The sequence below is a fragment of the Somniosus microcephalus genome, chromosome 28 (assembly GCF_052327205.1).
Source record: "Somniosus microcephalus isolate GS21.2 chromosome 28, FLI_Smic_1.0, whole genome shotgun sequence".
Lineage (NCBI taxonomy): Eukaryota > Metazoa > Chordata > Chondrichthyes > Squaliformes > Somniosidae > Somniosus > Somniosus microcephalus.
The window spans coordinates 32,058,522-32,076,238 of record NC_141014.1 but is presented as its reverse complement, the minus strand read 5'-3'; the positions used below and the strand labels follow the sequence as shown (position 1 = coordinate 32,076,238).

Sequence of the window (17,717 nt, the reverse complement as noted above, 5' to 3'; positions counted from 1 at the left end):
CTAGACAATGCCCAATTCTCAAGCCCGAGATCTAAACAGTGAGCCAGAACAGGGGGCGGCGAACAGGAGACGAGTACTTAGAGAGTTCAACCATTGAGCTTCCTTTGTCATCACTGGTTTCGCCGCTGAACTTTTTTTCTTAAAGACACTCCTCTTTTTTTTGGTTTCACAGTCTAAGTAAAGGGTATTCCCTGGGTGAGGATGGCAAAAACATCCCTGGCGTCAGAATCCGAGCACTGTACGATTACGCCAGCCAGGAATCAGACGAGCTCAGTTTCAAGGCGGGTAAGCATTGCATTGTAAACTTACGTGAACCGTTCCAGCTTAACGTTTATCCAAAAAAGTCCCTTAAATATATTTATAAGCAGGGCTGGCAGGAGGCGGACAGAAGGGAAAAGACTGCCACCCATCCCTCCGCGGCTGAATTACTCCTCATTCCCCACGACTTCACGGGCAGAAGACATTCTTTCCGTTGCCCTGCCCCTCCTTATAGTATTTACAGCACAGAAACAGGCCATTCGGCCCAGCTGGTCTGTGCCGGTGTTTACGCTCCACACTAGCCTCCTCCCACCCCTCTTCCTCTCACCCTATCAACATATCCCTCTATTCCTTTCTCCCTCGTGTTTATCAAGCTTCCTCTTAAATGCATCTATACTATTCGCTTCAACCACTCCCTGTAGTAGCGAGTTCCACATTCTCGCCACTCTCTGGGTAAAGAAGTTTCTCCTGAATTCCCTATTGGATTTACTAGTGACTATCTTATATTGATGGCCCCTAGTTCTGGTCTACCCCACAAGTGGAAACATCTTCTCTATGTCTACCCTATCGAAGCCTCTTAAAGATTTCTCTCAGGTCATACCTCAATCTTCTCTTTTCTGGAGGAAAAAAAAGAGCCCCAGCCTGTTCAATCTTTCCTAGAAACATACAAGATAGGAGCAGGAGTAGGCCATTCAGCCCCTCGAGCCTGTTCCGCCATTTAAGAGATCATGGCTGATCATCCAAATTCAGTACCCTGTCCCTGCTTTCTCCCCATATCCCTTTAGCCTTAAGAAATATATCTAACTCCTTCTTGAATATATTTAATGAATTGGCCTCAACTGCCTTCTGTGGTAGAGAATTCCACAGGTTCACCACTCTCTGGGTGAAGAAATTCCTCCTCATCTCTGTCCTAAATGGCTTACCCCTTATCCTTAGACTGTGACCCCTGGTTCTGGACTCCCCCGCCATCGGGAACATCCTTCCTGCATCTAGTCTGTCTAGTCCTGTTAGAATTTTATTAGTTTCAATGAGATCCCCTCTCATTCTTCTAAACTCCAGCGAGTATAAGCTCAATCGACCCAATCTCTCCTCATACGTCATTCCTGATAGTTATAACCTCTCACTTCTGGTATCATCCTAGTAAATCGTTTTTGCACCGTCTCCGGGGCCTCTACATCCTTCTTATAATATGAAAATCAGAACTGTTCACAATACCCCAAGTGTGGTCTAACCAAGGTTCTGTGCTCGCTGTCACGTCTTCGAAAAACCTCCCTCTCTGACTGTACTTTAGCCACCTCCATTTTCTGTCTCTTTTCTTTCCTGCTTGATCGCCTTTTCATTTCAGGATTTTTCCCTGTTTCGTTACTTCAAGACTCGACTCCTCCCAAGCTTTCCCCTAACCAAACTCCAACTCGCCCTTAAAACCATCATCTGTCCTGCACCAAGTCCCCATCACCCCTGTCCTGGCCAACCTCCATTGATCTCCCCCTTAAACACACTGGATTAAAAAAAACATGCCTTAATTTCCAGTCCCTCCAGGGTCTCACTCCACCCGCAACCTCATCCAGCCCTCCATCACGGTCCGTGCTCCTTGGCTCCGACTCTGGCCTCCTGCGAGTCCTACCCTCGTCACTCAGCTTCTCTTTCATTGGCAGAATCTTCAGCCCTCGCAACCCTACTCCTCTGGAGGTCCAGCCTAAATTCTCTTCACCTCGTTCCCACTTTTGAAAGCTTCCTTAAAATCTTGACTGTACTTTGTCACCGCTCCGAAGGCTTCTACCACTTGGTGTCTATGCTCTCCTACGCAAGGCGCCGTGGGACGTTTATTACGCTAAAGGCATCGTATGAATGCAAATTGTTTTTTTTTTTTGACAAGCACTGTAGAAAGTCTCCTGCATTAGTAGGGTGGGTATGAGCCCACAGTTCAAAGTTGACCCTCGTTCAACTAAAAACTGATAAATGCATCGCAGGAGGTCATAACAGGTGGGGAACTGATAAATGTCACACTGTTGCAGTAAGGGGCGCTCTTAAGTTGGGACTGAAGCAGGTCACTGGGGCCAGAGTAGAGGAAGCTTTACTCTGCACCCAACTGTCAGTGCAGTGTACACCATCTACAAGATGCACTGCAGCAACTCGCCAAGGCTTCTTCGGCAGCACCTCCCAAACCCGCGACCGCTACCTCCTAGGAGGACAAGGGCAGCAAGCGCATGGGAACACCACCACCTCCAAAGTTCCCCTTCAAGTCACACACCATCCAGACTCGGACACAAATCGGCTGTTCCTTCATCGTCGCTGGGTCAAAATCCTGGAACTCCCTCCCTAACGGCACTGTGGGAGCACCTTCACCACACGGACTGCAGCAGTTCAAGGCGGCAGCTCACCACCACTTTCTCAAGGGGCAACTAGGGATGGGCAATAAATGCTGGCATTGCCAGCGACGCCCACATCCCACGAACGAATAAAAAAACCTAACTGTGCTACACCTCTGCTGGGAGTATTTAATGCTGGCCCAGGAATGCTGAAGAGGGAGACACCCAAAAATAAAGTTTAAATATAAGGAGACGGTCAATACGCGAGGTAAGTGCCACAAGTATCTCAACTCCAGCCTTCAGTGTATATTCAGCGCACCCCTTGAGCTACAGCAATTGGGGTCACCATATGGTCTGCTGGAGGGGGAGAGGCGGAGAAAGGGGTTCTTTAACAGTTCATCTCCTCAGTAGCCTGTCAGCTTTTGATAGAGCTGGGATTTAGTGGTGGTCGGGGCAGTTCAGGAAGACAATGGGAGGAAAGGGGTCAAGAACATAGAAACATAGGAGCAGGAGTCGGCCCTTCGAGCCTGCTCCGCCATTCAATATGATCATGGCTGATCCTCTATCTCAATACCATATTCCCGCTCTCTCCTCATACCCCCTGATGCCTTTTGTGTCTAGAAATCTATCTATCTCCTTCTTAAATATATTTAATGAATTGGCCTCCACAGCCTTCTGTGGTAGAGAATTCCACAGGTTCACCACCCTCTGGGTGAAGAAATTTCTCATCTCAGTCCTAAATGTCCTACCCCGTATCCCGAGACTGTGACCCCTCATTCTAGCGCCTCCCCCCCCCCGCCAGGGGAAACATCCTCCCTGCATCCAGTCTGTCTAGCCCTGTCAGAATTTTATACATTTCAATGAGATCCCCTCTCATTCTTCTAAACTCTAGGGAATACAGACCTAGTCGACCCAATCTCCCCTCATACGACAGTCCTGCCATCCTAGGAATCACTCTGGTGAACCTTCGCTGCACTTCCTCTATGGCAAGTAAATCCTTCCTTAGGTAAGGAGACCAAAACTGCACACAAGTACTCCAGGTGTGGTCTCACCAAGGCCCTGTATAACTAGTAAAACATCCTTGCTCCTGTACTCAAATCCTCTTGCAATGAAGGCCAACATACCATTTGCCTTCCTAACTGCTTGCTGCACCTGCATGTTTGCTTTAAAGAATAAAGTACGAGCACTTTAAAAAATAAAAAAAAATGCTTTATAATCAATGTTCCCTCTAATTTTTATTTTGGGCGCGCGGACCTTTTAACGGGCTGCGCAGCCCATTAAAATTTTCACGCACGTGCGGTTTTTCAAAGCTGGTGAGCGGCCTGCGCGGGACCGCCAGACCGCTGCGTGGCCGCACAGCTTAGTGGGAACATTGTTTATAGTAAGTCTGTGAATGGGGCCTTTGAGCGAATCATTGCTCACGACCAGCTCTCCACAAAAGTACCTGGGTATATATATTTACCAACTAAGACTTGACACCTAGTAGTTGAAGGTAAGTCTGCACCTATGTGATTGGTAATCTAAAATAAATCAGGTAGATCAGCAAGTTTTTATTAAAAATCATATATTTTCCCCTCCAGGCTTGTTAGCGGACAAGCCTTCTCCTCCCGCAATACACCCACGAACTTAGGAAATGTTGGCAGGCTGGTCAGAGGTGCATTCACCCACTCAGCTGTCGGAACAGTGCCAAATTAATTCTGTTCAATGAAACTGCCCATGTTCTTAAAAAAAAAAAAAATGGCTTAGGCTTCAACATCCAATTTAGGGCACTGCACTTTAGGAAGGATATCAAGGGCTTGGAGAGTGTGCAGAGGAGATGTATTAGAATGGTTCCGGGGATGAGGAACTTCAGTGATGTGGAGAGATTGGAGAAGCTGGGATTGTTCTCCTTAGAACAAAGAAGGTTAAGGGGAGATTTAATAGAGGCGTTCAAAATCATGAAGGGTTTTGATAATAAATAAAAAAAGAAAATGTTTCCAGTGGCAGGAGGGTCAGTAACCAGAGGACACAGATTTAAGATAATTGGCAAAAGAACCAGAGGGGGAGATGATCAGAACTCACTGTGTAAAAAAATGATCTGGAATGCACTTTCAATGGGGATTTGGATAAATACTTGAAGAGGAAGGATTTGCAGGGCTATATGGAACGAGCAAGGGAGTGATATTAATTGGATAGCTCGTTCAAAGAGCCGGCACAGGCACGATGGGCCGAATGTGCTGCATCATTCTATGTCAAAGAATAATATGGTTTATTTGGAACTTTGAGATGGATGGCCTTTCCAGTCCTTTATATTCATCTGATTGCTGTAAATTTCTATGATTCACCCACAGAAGGAGGCCATTCGGCCCATACTGGCTGACAAAGAGCTCTCCAGCCTAATCCCACTTTCCAGCTCTTGGTCCGTAGCCCTGTAGGTTACCGCACTTCAAGTGTATATCCAAGTACTTTTTAAATGCGATGAGGGGTTTCTGCCTCTACCACCCTTTCAGGCAGTGAGTTCCAGACCCCCCCCCCACCCTCTGGGGTGAAAAAAATTCTCCTCAACTCCCCTCTAATCCTCCGACCAGTTACTTTAAATCTATGCCCCCTGGTTGTTGACCCCTCTGCTAAGGGAAATAGGTCCTTCCTGTCCACTCCCCTCAATTTTATACACTTTTATATTTTTGTCTGTGTTTTTCAGGTCAGGAGTTGACTAAAATAGAGGACGAGGATGAACAAGGATGGTGCAAGGGTTACTTCGACGGAGGCCGGATTGGACTATACCCAGCAAACTATGTAGAAGTTATACAGTAGAAAGCAGAGCGAATCCTGCTTACTTAAGAAAAGAAAGCAGATATTTAAAATGAAGGCATCACCACCAGGACCCATATTAGAGAGGAGGGTCTCATCACCACTGCTTTTAAAAAAAAATCAGTTTAAAATTTGTTTTTCATTACAATGACTAACATTTTTGTTTTTAAATTTAGCCTGTGGATGCCAATGACATTATTGGCGGGGAGGATTAACGGAGTCTGATAATGCGAGGGAGCTAGATTAGTACAGTGCTAGCCGGGAGAAGTTACTGAACCCAACAGACACACGACCAGCAAAGTCGATTTGCTGACTGCGGAGCGAGTTACCGAGTCTGATCGTGCAAGGGAACTGGATTATCGTCAGTAAAGACGCGGGTCATTCACGCAGCGGGGCGACTTGACGCGAGTTCCCGAGCTTGGCAGTGCAAAGGAAAGGGAACGAGACAACCCCTGGGTTAAACAAATGAATCTCTCCTGATGTTAATTCAGTCCCTTTGTATTGTCAGGGGACCAGCAACAACTCACCAGCTTCCCGGCAAAATGGCGCCATCACCAGCCACTGTTTAAAGCAGAGAGAGAAAATGGACAGGAGAAAACTTAGAATTCTTGTTAGTGATTTGATTTTTAGGTGTATTTTAAGCCATTTTGATTATGGAGTGCAGGTTCCAAAGAGCGAGCGCACTTTGTATATAATATACACAAGTGAAAGCAGGACAAACTCCGACTGTAGTGGGAATGTCAGGAGCACAAGTAAATGGCTTGTAAAACTTGTAAACACTACATATAATACAATAAATATAAACGCTGTAACACTCCGATATACCCGACAATCTTGTTACGCTCCCCAGTATACCCACATATCACTGTAACACTGATAAATCCACACCACTCACTAACACTCCCCGATATACCCCACACCCCTCGCTAACACTCCGATATATCCCACACCCCTCGCTAACACTCCGATATATCCCACACCCCTTGCTAACACTCCGATATACCCCACACTCCTCACTAACACTCCCTAATATAACCCCACACCCCTCACTGTTAAGACTCCCTGGTTACCCTCGCCCTACACTAAGACACCCTGGTTACCCTCGTCCACACTAACACTTCCTGGTTACCCTCGCCCACACTGGAACACCAGTGCCCCACACTAACATATCCCCTGCCACCTTCCTCCATTGGCCATGCACTTTCCAGTTAGAGTCATTGAAAAGTGAGCTGGAAAGGGAACCCTGGGTCGATTTGACCCTCTCTAGCCGGAGACCAATTATAAAGCCCTTACCACCACCCCAACGAGAATCAGATAACTGACCGCAGATTGGATCCGGAGCCGTCCTATTCTCAGTGTCTGTTATTCATTGCCTTAATTATGTGATATACCAGCAGAGCGCACAACTCTCTCAACACCAATCACTACAAAAGGCAGTGTTCTACAGAGCATCTCTGAGACTTACCAGGGCAAGTGGCACTTGAAGCCTCAGTTCCACAAATGTAGATCAACGGTAGAAAGACAGACAGACTTGTATTTCTATAGCGCTTTACACGACCTCGGGACGTCCCAAAGCGCTTTACAGCCAGCTTTTGAAGTGTAGTCACTGTTGTAATTAGGAAACATGGCAGCCAATTTGCACACAGCAAGCTCCCACAAACATCAATGCGATAATGACCAGATAATCGGTTTTAAGTAATGTTGATTGAGGGATAAATGTTGGCCATGACACCGGGGAGAACTCCCCCGGCTCTCCTTTGCGATAGCACCACGGGATCTTTTACGTCCACCCGAGAAAACAGACGGGGCCTCGGTTTAACGTCTCAGCCGAAAGGCAGAAGCAAGTAAGGAAGGTTATACCATTGAGATTGGGTAGAAGCCCTCTGGAGAGAGAGGGAGAGAATTCACGGGGCTAATCGGAAGATTCAGGCAACCGAAATTAGCTTTAAGGGAGGACCTTAGAATGTCTTAAGTGCTTTGGAGAAAGTGGCAGGTTAGATTAGTGGGGATTGACGCAAGAAAACTACTAGGCACTTGGTCTAAGCGTTAAACAAAGCTTTAATCAACTGTTTTACATGGAGGTCTAGTTGTGTCCTTCACTAGTTCCTGTTAAGAATGTCCTGCGCAAGCTGGGCCCGCACCCGAGTATTTATACTCTCTCTGGACAGCGCCACCAGCAGGCCGCTCAGTATTATTTCATAAGTCTTTCTTTCATGAATGACTGATTCGTGTCAGGGTTCAGATTATTGGATCTGTTTTAATTACTTCATCTGATCTCTACAAATTAATACTACAGTATTATAAATAAATTGAGAAGCAAGGCACTGAGGAGCTAGAAGGACTAAGTTGAAGGTGCCTCGCTTCCTCCTCTCGCTTCACAATTGTACATATAAAAAGTAACATCTGAACTAAATCTCAATTAGAAACAAAAACGCTGGAAATGCACAACTTCTGAAAGAGAAAATCAAAACCACCAATTGTAACGAAGGGTCTTCACCAAAATATTAACCCATCTTATCTCTCTTCAGTAACTTGGGAGTATTTCCAGCCAGCGTCTCGTTTTATTTCGGGTGTCAAGCATTTAAAAAAGAATCTGAATCTGTGTAAATAGGCTTAAAACTTATAAATATTAATAGAGAAAGTGTACAGAATCACAGAAGATGTCGGCACACAGAGACTTCCTGTTGGAACGTTCTACCTCCGTAATCAAAAGGCTTTTGTTGAAGTCACATTGTTCTATTCACATTTTTATTGCAAGGAGACAAAAGGGCTCAGTTGCCTAGTGTACCACTCAAGGACGGCCCGAGACACCCACCAGAAGGGTGCCAGGTTCCATTTGGTCAAATCAGATGACGCTGTTAAGAACAGTAGAAAAAGGGGAGCTATGCTTTGCTTCAAGAGCCCGAGTTGGGACAAAAAAAACCCTTCCAAGTTTCTGGTCACTTTCCAGTGAGCCCTCGTGGAAAGTGTGTAGTGGGTGGGAACAAAATCAGGCTCTGATACTCTTCATCCTACCCCCTTCCTTCCCCCACCAAACAGCCAACCGTCAATGACTGCCTAGACTCGCACATTAAGAATGGTCAAAATACTAAAAAGGACGCCAGCTCCTGATCACTGTTGGAATATGCATGTGCGTGGAGTGAATGTTAAGAGGATGCGCTCCATGGTAGAATAGCGTGCTGATGCTCACTGTCTGGGCACGGACATGAAGGCGGCCCAGCTCGATGAGATACCAGAGAGCTGCGGTCCTCTGTGGAACTATTGCCCCTCCACCCTAAGCAAGAGTCAGCACCTTCAGCAAAGGCGAGGGGAATGGAAGTTGACCAATTTACTTTGCGCCTTCGGGAGAAGCAGTGTCACATGACCAACCTGCTAAGGGCGACTTATATCCATGAGATTTGAATAAATTAAATTCCTGAGAGCGCGAGCGCATTTGCATCCTCCCAACACCCCTCCAAAAAAAGCCAAACTGCCCAAGAATTCCAGGTACAAGCAGATTACTGTGTACACAACATGATTAGCCCCAGGCCCAAAATAGAGTACCAAAGCTCGCTTGAAAGTCCGCTCAACAAATGTGCAGTCGTTATAAAAAGATTTTATTCTCCTGTCCCAGTTCAGCTTACTATCCATCAGACTGGCTAAGCAGTCCTGTACGACTGTACTGTTTTTACAGCTCCCTCCCCGTCCCTTTTACGTCAAAAACATCCAAGGGATATTTCAAGGATTAATATAAAATATGTTAACCGACAGGAAGCTACATTTGTAAATCTCTGTATATGGACACTGCAAATGCTTTTGAATAAAAGATGAGGCAATAAAATCACCTTGGTTGAAAAAAAGACTTGCACTTTTATCGCGCCTTTCACGACCACCAGATGTCCCAAAGCGCTTTACAGCCAATTAAGTACTTCTCGAAATGTAGTCACTGTTGTGATGTAGGAAACGCAGCAGCCAATTTGTGCACAGCAAGCTCCCACAAACAGCAATGCGATAATGACCAGATAATCTGTTTTTGTTATGTTGATTTGAGGGATAAATATTGGCCCAGGACACCGGGGATAACTCCCCTGCTCCTCTTTGAAATAGTGCTATGGGATCTTTTACATCCACCCGAGAGGGCAGACGGGGTCTCGGTTTAACATCTCATCCGAAAGACGGCACCTCAGACAGTGCAGCACCCCCTCAGCACTGGAGTGTCAGTCTAGATTTCTGTGCTCAAAGTCCCTGGAGTGGGACTTGAGCCCACGGCTGACAGGTGAAAAATCTTCTGCTGGTTTCACTTCTATATTCATGTGTCTTGTGGTGGACTGTCCAGTTCCTAATACCTGAAGACCATATTTTTTTTATTTTTTTTTATTTGGGGCGCTACAAGTGACCTCAATGTTGTGTGTGAGAGGGAGAGGGGAGAAATAAAATCAGCCAGAACTCCTATTTTGGATTGCTATTCAGCAATCCCTGCTGGAAAGTGCCCAGACATCAGGTGAGGACAGGACGGTAGTTGGCTATCTGGCCAACTTGAGTAAGATGCCAATGATTGCTTGTGGAACAGTATCCCCAAGGAGGAGTCAGTGCCTTCAGGAAAGGAGGGGAGAATCCTAGGACACCTGTCCTAGCCGACTTCCATTGGGCGCTCTACCTCGACATACCATCGTCCAGGTTTACAAATTCTCTTCACAGTTTGACCCCATCCTACCTCGGTCCCCAGCTCGCACCCTCTGCTCTTCCGACTCCAACTTACTGTGCGTCCTTACCCTCCCCCCTCTGCCCCATCGGATTAAGGCTCTTAGTTATCACAGCCCCGCATTTTAGAACACTTCTCCCAAACTCCTTTTGCTACAACCTCTAAAAGCTTCCATAAAACCCATCCCTCCGACCATGCCTTTGATCGACCCTGCCTCATCTCTTTCCCAACTCCTACCTGGTACTTGGTTCGGCCCCATCACCTATTTTGTGAAGCGCTGTATAGATGCAAGTTGTTGAAGCTTGGAAGTGGGGGGAAAAAAACACACAAGCAAACGTTAAGAATAAATTTATTTGTAATCTGAAAAGAAACTATACAACAGAGTCTGTTAAACACGTTATATTCCTCTCATCCCTCGCTACACATATTACAAACAGTTCCAGTATTTCTATACAGCATTTGGGGAAAACAAAAATCTCTACACCACTATACAACAGATAAAAATCTACACAGAAATGATAATTGCATTTAATAAAAATCCACCTCATTGAAACCATGAAAAGACCAGTCAGGGATAGGCTGCGGGGGGGGGGGGGGGGGGGGGGTGGTGTGTGTGAGGGGGGTGAACCGTTTCACTCCCACTCTGAACATTAATCGTGTATGGCAGTATACGACTCGGTGTCATTCTTCTGCCACATGGCAGTGAGTGTTAAAATGTGGAACTCGTAACAATTGCAACAAACCGGTTTCTAACAATGAATGCAATAATTAGATCAACTAAAAAGCCAATACAATTCTGGAGCATCATGATACCGATATATATATATTTAATAATTATGGTTTAAATTACTTGGTGAACCATTGAGATTCATGTCTTGGGATCGCCAACTGAATAGAAAGACATGTTCTTTTCTTTTTCCTTCTCCTCTCCAAGTTCAACTCTCAAATGTTGCAAGGTAACTCGTATTGCTCTAAAAACACACCGCAAGGTAAAAATACAAACTGCTAGATCTCGCTCTCTGGCTCACCTGTAATTTCCAAGAACATCGACCCAGGTTAGACTGGCTGTTTGTGTTTGCCATTATGATGGGAAGCAAGGCGCGGAGACATTTAAGATGCATTTCAGGGGAAGCTAGATAAGTACATGAGGGAGAAAGGAATAGAAGGATATGCTAATAGGGTGAGGTGAAGCAGGGCAGGAGGAGGCTCGTGTGGCACGGACCAGTTGGGCCAAATGGCCCGTTTCTGCGCTGTAAATTCAGTGACATTTCTTCAGCTTCCTCCCATACAACCCGACATGCAATATGTTGAAGGGGTGGATTTCAGGCTCCCCCACTGGTGGGCCAGTTGGCTTAGACAGCAAGTGACAAGGCGTAAAGAACAGGAAGCCGCCAGGTTTGACGCCCGGTCTGTGCCGAGTTAGCGGGTCTGAGCCAGCGCCGCAGTACAGAGCCGACAACAGGCCTCAGGCACCCTGGGTTAGGGAGGTCAAACGGCCGGCTAATACTCTCACAGAAATGACAGCTACTCGACTGAGGTACTGGAGGATGCGTAGGCCCATTGGAACCGCACACCAACAAGAAGTCAATGCCCACGGGAGAGGAAGCGAGATAAATCGGTGAAGGGGGAAGAAAAAAGATGGAATTAGGGCTGGTGCTTGGGAACTTTCTTATAGACGTGGAACTGAACTTTGCCAGTTTGGGAGACCCTGCTTTGCTGAGTAGCACCGTTTAATATCTGGAGTAAAATGGGAGCTGTTGAGAGGGATGCTTTCTCCCCGTTGGGCACAACAGACAATAGGGTCATTTGTTGGGAGAGAATGACAGCAGAAGTTACCGAGTACAGTCTCCCAAGTGGACAGAGAGAAACTCAGAATCCAGGAATCTCTGACTGTTATCACCTTCTCTGTCCCAGGATAAAGAACTTGCATTTATACCACACCTTGCACGACCTCAGGACATCCTAAAGCGCTTTGCAGCTAATGAAGTACTTTTGAAGTGTAGTTACTGATGTAATCTAGGAAACGCAGCAGCCAATATGCGCACAGCAATGAGACAATGACCAGATAATCAAATCCCTCCAGGGCCTCGCCCCCTCCCTATCGCTGTAATCTCCTCTAGCCCCACAACCTCCCTAGAGATATCTGCGCTCCTTTAATTCTGCCCTTGAGGATCCCTGGTTATAATCACTCCACCATTGGCGGCCGTGCCTTCTGTTGCCTAGTAGGCCCCAAGCTCTGGAATTCCGTCTAAACCTCTCGTTCCTCCTTTAAGATGCTCCTTAAAACCTACTTCTTTGACCAAGCTTTTGGTCACCTGTCCAATGTGGTTCGGCATCAAATGTTTTTGTCTTGTAATACTTCTGTGAAGCGCCCTGGGATGTGTTACTACTTTAAAGGCGCTGTATAAATACAAGTTGTTGTTGTGTTTTAGTGAGGTTGGCTAAGAGATAAATATTGGCCAGGACACCAAAGGGCTTCTTCAAATAGTGCCACGGGATCTTTTACCACCACCCGAGGGGGCAAGACAGGGCCTTGGTTCGACGTCTCATCCGAAAGACGGCACCTCCGACAGTGCAGCCAGGCTAGATTTTTGTGCTCAAATCTCTGAAGTGGGACTGAAACCCATGAACCTTCTGACTCGGGAGGCGAGAGCACGACCCACGGCTAGCACTCTAGGGGAAAGGCGGGTGGGAGGCGCTGCGTAGAGAAGACAGGAAATCAAAGCCATATTTGATTACACAAAACAAAAACACTAAAAATCAAAAGGCAACTACTGGAAGCTGCAGTTTAAATGGAAGCAGATAAAGGGGACTGACAGAGTCTCTAAACAAAGCTTTACTCATTCAACGTGCTCAGGTCTGACCTCCATCCACTTTGACCCCTGCACCCAATTGTCCTTCCCCAGCTTATTTCTCGCTCCCTGCAGCTTTGGATCCCAGTTAAAGCAGCGCTGGCCACCTGACCGGCACATCAGCTTTTCATGCTGCATCGGGAAATTTCTAAAATAAAAACAGGATATTCTCATTATTTTCTTTTTTTTTTTTTAAAAAAGCTTTTTTTTTCATACCTACAAGCGTACGCTGTGATGGGGAGACACCCGTTATTGAGACTTTCGATAAACTCGCATCGTCCGCAAAGCAGACCACAGAACTGAAAGCACGAATCTCCACCCGCTGCCAACGTCTTGGCTGAAGGCGACAGCCCGAGTTACAACACCAAGAATTACATGATGGCTATTTTCCGATCTGCTGACTCAAGAGGATTTAAAAAAAGGAAACAAAGCACAAGACACCAGGGTTGCCTTTTTTCAAACCAAAAAAAATCAAATACAGGAAACTCTATTATCCGGCACCAACGGGACCGGTGTGGAGCTGGTTTATCAAAAAGTCCAGATTACAGAGAGGTATAGTAAAAGGTACAAGAGCCCCGTACACGAGCCCCATACACAGCAACAAATCCAGGCTTCCCTGTTGCTTAGCAACATGTGCAGGAACTCCGGCCACAGACCAAGCATCCCTGTTGCTTAGCAACAAGTGCAGGAACCCCAGTTACACAGCCACAGATCCAGGAACTGCCACTAATATGAAGTAAAGCTTACCTGAACCTATGCCTGAATTTTGCCGGTTAACAGAGATTTCCGGTTATTTAGATGCCGGTTAAAAAAGAGTTTCCTGTACATTATTAAAAAAACCTGCAGTAATCAGATCAATACACGGAGCAGAAAATAACAAACACACAGAGCAACCTTCGAACCGTTCAAACTGGACTTGTCCCTTTAAAAAAGAGGGTTCAGCAGCAATCGGCTTGTCTGATCTACCCGATCCTCTGATTTTCTGAAAAATCTACCAAAAACACAAACACAGACTCTTGCCCATTCCCACCATTGCCCCCGTTGAAGGATAGCAAGTCAAATGTGAATTCCTTTGTTCGCCCTTGTAGGTCAGGAAGTAGCTAAAATGTCTCCTACTTAAAGATTGGGTTTGCGTACGCCACGTCCAGCACCTTGCGCAAAGGGAAGTCAATCTCGGGAAGCTTTTAGATCAGGTCCATCAGAATTTCTTCCTCCAGCAGACTGGTGCCTTGCTGCAGCCCACCTTGAGGGACTGGGCCCCTGGGACCTGCATTCATCATCATCTGGCCTGCAGGTTTAAAAATCACAAAAAAAAACACATTATAAAACACACCAACCAACCAGGGAGCAAGTGCGAGCCGCGGGGTCGCGAACCCCAGCCTTGCGCCCTGAATCTGGAAAAACTAAAACGGTAACTCCAGGTGAAAACTCATCAAACCCGAAGAGTTTCCCCCGGTGCATTTTGGTCCACATATTGTTCTAAAACCATTGTTGTCCAAGAAGGACTTACATACCCCCAGGCAGCCCCGGTGTATGGCAATATCCCCAACCGATTCTTCTGGGTTCATGGGCACATACTGAATCAGAGTCAGTCCAACAAAAGGGGAAGAAGCGAGACCAAAAAAAAAAAAAAAAAAGTACACGCCTCCATTAGATGCAGGAGTCTCGGGCTCCCCTTTAACAAGCACTTTAGTAAACACTGGCTTAGTTACCATGGCAGGTTTGGGCTCCCAAATTAACCAATTTTCCAAATCAGATATGGATAAGTACTGTATTTATTATTCCAAAGGGCATTTAGGAGGCTCTTTTAATGGATCATAGAATCATAGAAATTCAGAAGGAGGCCATTCGGCCCATTGTGTCTGTGCCAGCCGAAAGAGCGATCCAGCCTAATCCCACTTTCCAGCTCTTGGCCCGTAGCCTTGTAGGTTATGGCACTTCAAGTGCATAGCCAAGAACTTTTTTTAAATGAAAGGAGGGTTTCTGCCTCTCCCGCCATTTCAGGCAGTGAGTTCCAGACCCCCCCACCATCCTCTGGGTGAAAAATGTTCTCAACTCCCCTCTAATCCTTCTGCTTATCACTTTAAATCTATGCCCCGTGTCACATGTCAGCTATCGGTAGGTGCAGCAGAACCTATCTAGATTCAGATGCTCAGGAATGATAACCCAATCTAAAAGAATCATATATACTCTCTTTGGCTAAACCAGGAATACTTCGTACAGGCGTAGACCCCTTACTGGTGAACAGCTGGCAAAAGACCCTCCTAGATACCCTCCAGGAAGAGGGAGAGATCATTTCTCTCCACGAGATGTTGGCGATTCCCTAATTCCCTGGCTGCTGATTAGTCCCTATTACAACCATTGACTAAAAGCCCCTCCATCGCTGCTCCTCTTCCACATCACCAAGTCAATTCTACTTTGTTTTGTTTGATGGTTTCCCTCTGGAAAGAGACACAAGTTTCTGTGTGTACTTATTGGCTTCTTCTCACAAATATTCTCCAATGATATACTTTCCCAGTGACAAATTGTACATTTAGGGTTGTGTTCAATGCCAAGAAAGTGACTGCTAGCATGATCTCCAAATGCATTCACCCAGATGGGTTCTGATCCTTTATGACTGGTAAACTTGCGTACTCCCACGACCTGCCGATCTACTTGTACACAACTTTCATTCATCCATCCATTTTGACCACTGGTTTCCCTTTACCACATGACCCATCTGCCCGTTAATTGTAGGTGTCTCCTTATCTGAGGAAAGCTGTGCTTGCCTTAGAGGCAGTGCAACAAAGGTTCACTGGATTGATCCCTGGGATATGAGGGTTGTCCTATGAGGAAAGATTGAGCCTGTACTCTCGAGTTTAGAAGAATGAGAGGTGATCTCATTGAAACATATAAGATTCTGAGGGGGATTGACAGGGTAGATGCTGAGAGGTTGTTTCCCCCTGGCTGGAGAGTCTAGAACTAGGGGGCAGAGTCTCAGGATAAGGGTTCAGCCATTTAAGACTGAGATGAGGAGGAATTTCTTCACTCAGAGGGTGGTGAACCTTTGGAATTCTCTGCCCCAAAGGGCTGTGGATGCCGAGTCGTTGAGTATATTCAAGACAGAGATGGATAGATTTTTGGACTCGAGGGGAATCGAGGGATGTGGAGATCAGGCGGGAAAGTGGAGTTGAGGTTGAAGATCAGCCATGATCTTATTGAATGGCGGAGCAGGCTTGAGGGGCAGAATGGCCGACTCTTGCTCCTAATTTTTATGTTCTTATCTTATGTCAGGACTTTAGAGATGCTTGCCTTGTAAAGGTGGGCGCTGTGCCATCTGGTTGCCCCATGGTTGGCCAGGACCTTGGTGCATTAGCTGTTGCCCTTGCATCTGGAGTTGCTGTCCTGGAGGATGATGGGGCATCTGCTGACCCATGGACTGATGGGACATCATCTGTGAGGCTTGCTGCTGGATATGGTGCATGGGTTGCTGAGGCTGTGGAACTCCACTCTGAGACTAGAAAAAAAATCATCGAATTAAAAAAAAACAATTACAGGACAAAAACAAACCGGGCAAATCAAATATTCACATCTCTGTGACTGGTGAGGGGGAGGAGGTTAAAGTACCGAGATGGGGCAGTTTGGAAACTTTTTTGGCTGACAGAATACTTAGCCCTTAAGTATGTAGGAATCCATTAAAAAAAATCTATTACAGTACATTTCTGGAAAAGTAACTGAACGTGAACATTTTTCTATTTGATTTTACAACAATCAGCAATGTATATGGACAGAAAAATTCAGTTTTGGTGAGGACGTTGGCACATTAGAAAGTTCCGTCAGAATTCTCACTGAGCTGATGTTATGAAGAACCTTTAAATCGGCAATACAGGGTAATCACTTATGGAACTATCCGCAACAGTCAGCATGCTTAATCTTCTTCTCTTAGGCAGTCCCTCGGAACCGAGGATGACTTGCTTCCACATTAAAAATGAGTTCTCAGGTGACCGATGAGTCCAATGCGGGACCTACAGTCTCTGTCACAGGTGGGGCAGACGGCGGTTGAAGGGGCGGGTGGGTGGGGTGCTTGGGTTGACGTGCGCTCCTTGCGCTGCCTGCGCTTGGCTTCCGCTTGCTCCCGGCGAAGCAACTCGAGGTGTTCGGCGCCTTCCCGGATGCTTCTCCTCCACCTTGTGCGGTCTTGGGCCAGGGATTCCCAGGTGTCGGTGGGGATGTTGCACTTTTTCCAAGGAGGCTTTGAGGGTGTCCTTGAAGCGTTTCCTCTGCCCACCTGGGGCTCTCCTGCCGTGCCGGGGCTCCGAGTAGAGCGCTTGATTTGGGAGTCTCGTATCGGGCATGCGGACAATGTGACCCGTCCACCGGAGCTGATTGAGCGTGGTCAAAGCTTCGATGCTAGGGATGTTGGCCTGAGCGAGAACACTGATGTTGGTGCGCCTATCCTGCCAATGGATTTGCAGGATCTTGATATGCACGCTTAATATGTTATAGGGGACACCTTGTAATTAACTCCTATGGCAATGGCAAATGGTTAGCACCTGTGATAAGCGTGGACAGTGTAACTTTACACGTGGCCCTATGGCATGCACCTATTCAAAGCATGAAGGCAAATAATTTGGGCACTCTCATCTCAGCAAATCAACAGTTGTTAACGCGTTACGCAAAATACTGCGGAAGCTGGAAATCTGGAATAAAAACAGAAAATGCTGGAAATGCTCAATAGGTCAGGCGACATCGACCTGAACCATTAACTGTTTCTCTCTCTCTCTCTCTACAGATGCTGCCTGACCCGGAGTATTTCAAGCATTTTTTGTTTATATTTTAGTTGGGCCA

The 17,717-nt window shown here is 46.4% G+C and overlaps 2 protein-coding genes across 10 annotated transcripts in view; one reads left to right on the top strand and one right to left on the bottom strand.

The window, feature by feature from the left end:
• Positions 1-9,196, top strand: part of LOC147099513 (protein kinase C and casein kinase substrate in neurons protein 3) — a 64,268-nt gene extending 55,072 nt beyond the window's left edge. For 3 of the 4 annotated variants that reach the window (XM_085969723.1, XM_085969724.1, XM_085969721.1), the window contains exons 9-10: positions 173-285; positions 5,248-9,196. In XM_085969723.1, the coding sequence (XP_085825849.1) occupies positions 173-285; positions 5,248-5,360 (226 nt within the window). In that variant the 3' untranslated portion in view covers positions 5,361-9,196. The remainder of the gene's footprint in view (positions 1-172; positions 286-5,247) is intronic. The other variant, XM_085969725.1, reaches the window with a different exon arrangement.
• Positions 9,197-10,370: 1,174 nt separating this feature from the next.
• The window catches only part of med25 (mediator complex subunit 25), a 51,444-nt gene continuing 44,097 nt past the window's right edge, over positions 10,371-17,717 (bottom strand). For all 6 annotated transcript variants that reach the window (XM_085969717.1, XM_085969716.1, XM_085969720.1 and 3 more), the window contains 2 exons: positions 16,182-16,386; positions 10,371-14,178 (listed from right to left, as the gene is read on the bottom strand). In XM_085969717.1, coding sequence (XP_085825843.1) covers positions 14,075-14,178; positions 16,182-16,386 — 309 coding nt within the window. In that variant the 3' untranslated portion in view covers positions 10,371-14,074. The remainder of the gene's footprint in view (positions 14,179-16,181; positions 16,387-17,717) is intronic.